Here is a 4,260-nt window from a genome sequence, read left to right on the forward strand (position 1 = left end):
TATAAATAAAATCAGAATACTTTAAAAATCCCTTTAGGAAATGATGTGATTTATTTCTTTGTTCCTTTCGAGAAATAGGAAATATACAGACATATATCAACAAAAACTACTAAATTTGTTTTACACAGGGTTAAACTGTTTTCAATATACACTTTTTACACACCTTCTTTCTTCAAGCAGTTCTTCAATAAACCCTGACTCACATCTTGGACATGTATACTCCTGTAAAACAAGACAGTAGTATGAGCAAACACATAAGCTAATAACTCTAATAACAAGACGTACATTCTTTGCGAAGTGTAATAATTATTGCCATTCATGTAACATTATTCCCTACAAAATACTTTCTTTGCTTCCTCACTCACAATTTACAAAGAGATAAATTGATTTATCTGCAAATGCTACATACTATTTTAACTGTAAGAGTTAATGCATCTGCAGCCAGCATTGATTAATACAATTTATTTTTCATTCAAGCTATCCAGAAAAAAAAGACTGAAAACAGACAAAAGGCAACTTTAACCTTTAATCAAAAAATGATCACATAACTGCTTGTCATTTAAATCTTACATATTTGCAAGTGACTCCACAGGCTACATCAGGGTATATGTTAAGCAACTTATGCTTAACATATACCCTAGACTGGAAAAGCTTACTTTCAGGGTTTTGGTTAAAAAAAAAGAAAATCAATTGCAAGTATTTTCACCGATTGCTTTCGTTTAAAGTGTGATGGACTGTAAATAAAACAGTTGTTTAAATGTATTTTATTCTAATGTGGTGGGACGTGTTAGTGCAGTCTATGTGCTGCTGTTGTTTCTGAAAGGAAAAATAAATAAATAAATAAATATATTAACTTGTGTATGGTTACACGTGGGTATAGAGCCTGAAAGAATAAGATCATGCGTACAAGAGGTGGAAATTAGCTTCTTTCGAAGGGTGGCTTGGGTCAGCCTTTGAGACAGGATGAGGAGCTCAGTCATTAAAGTAGGGGTCAGAGCCACTACTCCTCCATATCAAAAACAAGCTAGCTACAGTAGATGAGCATCGCAGCCTCCTAGGTGAGCTGTTTCAGGTCAGCTTAAAAAAATAGAAGATGTGTCTTTGAGAGAGAGAGAGAGAGAGAGAGAGAGAGATAGAGAGATAGAGAGATAGATAGATAGATAGACATTTTTTTTGTTATTCATTAAATCTTTGTTATTTAAAACTATTTTGGAGCCGTGGGAGCAGCCATGTTTTTTCGCACACAATGCATTCTGGGACGATGACGTGTATTGGTTGTCGGTAGTGTAGGTGCTTTCGTTCAGTTAACCCGTTTTGTTTTTTAAAGTGTAGCAATCGTATTAACTAACTTGCCTATTAGTGACCTGGTTACAATTTGGTAGAACCACCGAGATAATCCATCAACAATATAAGGTTAGTCATTAATATAATGCTGCTGCATCGGCTGGGCTAGTTACATCGTAAGGGTTTAAAAACCGAGCTTTAAAGTGATTAGCGGTAATACAAACCGTGAGAAGCCGACAGTGATCACTGACTGTTTTTAGGGGATTGTTGAGATTAAATCGAATAAGATACAAAGCATTGAAACGTGTTAAAAACACAACAGTCTTATTAAATGCAGACTACTTTGGGCCCAGAAACACGATTCATAATGTTGTGTTGTCATAATGTTATCACTTAAAGACCGGATACCGGTCATGGAGGCTAACAAGGGCCGCCCAAAGAACGTGTGGATTAAGACATACGGCTTCAAAAAGTTTTGGTGCTTTACAACAAACGCTCTCAGTCGCTGTTGCCATTGGCAAGCAATAGCCGCATAGGCACCAGTAGTTTTCCCTCACTCTCTCGTCCTCGTGTGGCGGATTGTTTTCATCTTCATCTAAACTAAGTGCTGGTTGACTATTTTCATTCTCTCTCTCGATTTGCTCTGGTTCAAACTGGAAAGGTTGAACAGAAGCCATTTCCAGTGTGCTGCTAACTGGATGCGGTGCAACCGTATGACATCACTACCCAGAGTGCATTGAGAAGTAAATAACAATGGCGACCTACTGGTAAATCGGTTTTATATAAAATGTGCTTAAAAGGAAAACATTTGGTGTATTTTAATATCACACATGTTTTATTGAAAGCACAGTACATATTTTAGCGCAAACATGTCTTAATCGCCGGAGTTCCCTTTAAGTTTTTGACATGCATTTGTCACGGTTTACAAAAACGATAAACGAAGTTCATAACATCTGTTACAAAAAAATCGCATTTACAAATCTATTTCTAATAGGAAAAATTATGAATAAAGTCATTCCCTACACATTTTCAGTATAGTTTAATTTGCATTACCCAATTCTGTTCAAGATATTTTCTGTCCCTTGTGCCCCGTTTTTATCTCAGTTAACTGAGAAGACATCAAAAACAGAAGTGGAAGTCTGACTGGTCAAAATGAAATTTTATCACATACATTTATATAGCTTACATATAATCCATCGTAATATGTACATTTATATAATATCAGTAATATCAAAACAAATATGAACAATTTTCGATATTATCAACCAACACTAGTGGAATGAATAACAACTGCAACCAGTTACACTTGAATTATGTTCTTCAAAAAAGCCAAGAATAAAAAGTCGCTAGTTGTTCACATGTTAGAGACATACACAACAGCACATTTCAAGTCATTTTCACCACCCTACACAAACCGTTAGCTGATATTTGACACTCTAAACGGCATGTTTAGCATCCTGTGACAGATCCTTTCAGCCGGACTGACAGAAACATGCACACAAGCGATTAAAAAAAACAAAACTGTTCAGTTTGAAAAGAATTTTCCGATATAATTATGAAAGTCCCGAAGTCTATAATTATAAAGATTCCAATTCTACCGTTAGTTACTGCTAGTAAGTGTAGCTAGCGGTCAGGCTAATACCCATCGAAATCCCATCAAATAAGGACCAGCATTTTTTTTTAAAAAATATTACAAATTAGAAATCCATCTGTCAGTGAGGCTTACGCAGTTTGACGTTGTATAACAGCCGATCCTCTATTTAGAGGAGTAGCTAACTAACTGGGCAGGGTTGGCGAGATAAACGCTACATCGTAGGAATCTGCTAATACCGTTAGCATGCTAATTGTTGTCCTCTTACTAAAACAATACATAAGAAAGTACCGCCGATGCCATCGCGTTTTCCGTTTGTCCAAATTTTATTCTCTACAATTTTTATCCACTACACTTACGGGAAGCCGAGGACTGATCTCTGCTGAGCATCTATGACAGAAAAACCGGCTGGGCCATGGAGGAGCTTCAGCCATCATTAGCTACTAAACAGGTAAAGAGGAAAAACTACGGAGCCCCGAAAAGGACAATCAGGACACCACGCGAACTTGCTAGAAATGACGCTGACCTTGTGAGTGAACATAAACACTTAATATTACAATGTGAGGCTTTAATAAAGCTATTGTCGACATAGAATGCAATGAAATGTTATAGTCAGTTTAATATTTTGTAATAGATTACATGGATTTGTTAAGTGTTATTTATTTAACAGGGACAATTCATGTTACTGGACTTCGATATTCCAAAAAATATTAGACGTAAACATTGTAGATCACAGTGAACTGCTGACACTGTCATATAAAAACTTTGCCATAAAAAATACAAAAAAATAAATAAATAAATAACATAGATAGAATTAAGTTAATAGTGACTGTGGATGGTGCCATAAATGTTGCCCTTGGTAAACCTCAACATTCAGTTTCCCTTACTGACAGGATGGAAGGATGGATGGATAGATAGATAGATAGATAGATAGATAGATAGATAGATAGATAGATAGATAGATAGATAGATAGATAGATAGATAGATTCCACAACCACAAGGCAAATTATTGCATTACAGCAGTGGGATAAAGTATTAAAAAAATTGTATATACAAAAATGATTACAAAAAATAAACAAAAACACAAGTTAGAGAGTAAAAAGAATTTGAATTAATAAATAGTATGTACACAATAAATATGACAAACAGCTACAAGAAGGTATGATACAGAAATATGAGTGTGAAATCTTATGCCTGTCACACAAAAAAAGAGTTATTGTATAGTTTCATGAAGAATGCTAGGAATGAGCTCCTGAAATATCATTATGGCAGTTGGGTTGAATAGATCTGACACTTATTGGTTATTAAATATATATATATGTATTACAATTAGAATGTGTGCTTTAAAAAATCACACATGTGGTTTACAAAATGCCACCACATG

At 35.1% G+C, this 4,260-nt stretch overlaps 1 protein-coding gene across 1 annotated transcript in view; it reads right to left on the reverse strand.

The window, feature by feature from the left end:
- LOC102313021 (E3 ubiquitin-protein ligase RNF126) overlaps window positions 1–3,364 on the reverse strand; it is a 7,814-nt gene extending 4,450 nt beyond the window's left edge. The window contains exons 1-2 of the mRNA XM_005920731.2: window positions 3,235–3,364; window positions 164–222 (exon numbers count right to left, since the gene is read on the reverse strand). Coding sequence (XP_005920793.1) covers window positions 164–222; window positions 3,235–3,312 — 137 coding nt within the window. The 5' untranslated portion in view covers window positions 3,313–3,364. The remainder of the gene's footprint in view (window positions 1–163; window positions 223–3,234) is intronic.
- Between the last annotated feature and the right edge of the window lie 896 nt (window positions 3,365–4,260).

This window comes from Haplochromis burtoni, unplaced genomic scaffold, assembly GCF_018398535.1.
Source record: "Haplochromis burtoni strain Fernald_Lab_line unplaced genomic scaffold, NCSU_Asbu1 Contig_42, whole genome shotgun sequence".
NCBI lineage: Eukaryota > Metazoa > Chordata > Actinopteri > Cichliformes > Cichlidae > Haplochromis > Haplochromis burtoni.